This window comes from Pollicipes pollicipes, unplaced genomic scaffold (assembly GCF_011947565.3).
Source record: "Pollicipes pollicipes isolate AB1234 unplaced genomic scaffold, Ppol_2.1 Scaffold_6052;HRSCAF=7182_pilon_pilon_pilon, whole genome shotgun sequence".
NCBI lineage: Eukaryota > Metazoa > Arthropoda > Thecostraca > Pollicipedomorpha > Pollicipedidae > Pollicipes > Pollicipes pollicipes.
In genome coordinates this window covers 15,346,291-15,348,205 of record NW_023596805.1, presented here as the reverse complement: position 1 = coordinate 15,348,205, position 1,915 = coordinate 15,346,291, and the positions used below count along the sequence as shown (strand labels likewise).

Genomic DNA, 1,915 nt, shown 5'->3' with positions numbered 1-1,915 from the left:
CGAAAGGACACTGCGTCGAGCAAACGTCGGTGACGTGCCGGGCGATCCCAAGGAGGACGAAGGCTGACACCTGACGTTCTGTTGCAGCCGGTGACGCCATTGCAGCGGTGAACGCGTTAGAGGTCAACCGAGACGGCCTCGGCCAGGGCTCTGTGGACGTGCAGACGGCGGCCGGCGACGGCGTGGCGGCGGCCGCGGGTCAGGCCGCCGGCCCCGGTCACAGCGTCACCGTGCTGAGAGATACGACCACGGAAGCTGGAGCCGCCACGGAGTCGGCGGGCGCGGGAGATGGTCGCGCCGCCGGGGCCCAGGCCTCGGCGGAGGGAGGCCTCGCCGGGGCCCAGGCCTCGGCGGAGGGGGCCCGACCGGCGGGCCCGCTGGCCGAGGGGTCTGCGACAGAGAGCGGACCGGCGGGGCCGGCGGGGCCGGCGGGGCCGGCGCGTGACCGTCTTGTCGAGGCTCTCCCTGAGAGCACTGAGCCCCCGCCGGCTGTGACAGCGGCCAACGACGGCTCGGTGACGGTAGACGTACCACCAGAAGTAGACGGTCAGCTCACCCCACGTAACCTGTCCACCTCAAGCTCATCCCCCACTGATCTTCCTCAAATCCAACATGATCCTCCTCAAGTACCAATAAGAGGCGAAACCGCTTCGGCGCCAACAGGTGCTCCCCCAATAACAACCAATGTTCTCCCAACACCAACCGATCTTCCCGTACCACCAACAGATTCTCCCCCAGCGCCAACCAATCTCCCACAAGCACTAACCGATCCTTCCCCATCGCCTACCAAACCTTCCTTATTGCCCATCAAACCTTCCCCAGCACCAACCAAGCCTCCCCCTGAGTCAACCTTACCTCCCCCAACGGCAACCAATGCCCATCCGACGACAACCACCCCTCCCCCAGCACCCATTAATCCTGCACAAACATCTCCTGCTCCCACTCAGTCTGCCTCCACAGATCCAGGCGTCTCAGGCTCGCCCGGCAGAGTCGTCGCAGCCGCACCAACGTCCGTCATCTCGCCCACAAGTGCCAGCGCCGGACCTCCAGCTTCTCCTGACGTACCGAGAGTTAGCACCGACCCGCCGGCGTCCGAGGGGGGTGAGACCGGTCAGCCGCTCCGCTCCACTGTTCCCCCGAAAGACACATCGTCCTCTGCCTCCGGGCAGCAAGAAAGCACTGCATCTCCTGTCTCCGTGCAACAAGAAAACACTGCACCTCCCGTCTCCGTGACAGCCGACGAGGCCCTCAATAACGAAGATGCGTCGTCCATCATTCACGGCCTGAAGAAAAACCCTAGTGCACGCGTCAGTTCTACCTCTGGAGAATCGTGGAACCGAACCCGCACCATCGAGGTGACCGACGAGACGACAGTGAAGAATGTTGGCGCACCGTCTGGCGGCGCGCGACGACGGTGATACGATAGTGAACCGCTGCTAGATGGCGTAGTTCGAGCTCCGCAGTGCAGTCTCACTATACAACATAACGATAACCTGACAGCCGCCTGCGTACGGCGCAGATGACGCAAATAAACATGAAAAAGCGTTTTGGTTGAAATACAAACGTTGAAACAAGTGCGTAAAGCCTTTTGCTGACGCCGAACTCATTGGAGAAAATAAAAGAAACATCTTTGGCGTTCTGTTTAGTGTTTTATGTTCGCTGAAGCTCAATTCATGCCAGTCATCCATCCCTCTTCATTCTCTGCGGTGCCCCATCCTGCGTCCCCGGTATACCCCGCTTGTCCGGGGCAGGCTGCAGGCGTCAGCCACGAGTGGGCCGAGAGCCCCGTGGGAAGGGGGACCCCGACCGGGCATCCAGCGCACATGCACGGGTTAATCCTCGGCGGTTGCCCCCACCCCCCAGGCGCATGTAAGCCTGCTCTACCGTTAACCAATTTCTTTCATCCAATAGCCCT

General features: G+C 61.7%; 1 protein-coding gene across 1 annotated transcript in view; it reads left to right on the top strand.

Annotated features, from left to right (window-relative positions):
- The window catches only part of LOC119104287 (uncharacterized), an 8,689-nt gene extending 7,629 nt beyond the window's left edge, over window positions 1-1,060 (top strand). The window contains exons 3-4 of the mRNA XM_037227983.1: window positions 88-410; window positions 989-1,060. Coding sequence (XP_037083878.1) covers window positions 88-410; window positions 989-1,060 — 395 coding nt within the window. The remainder of the gene's footprint in view (window positions 1-87; window positions 411-988) is intronic.
- The last annotated feature ends 855 nt before the right edge of the window (window positions 1,061-1,915 follow it).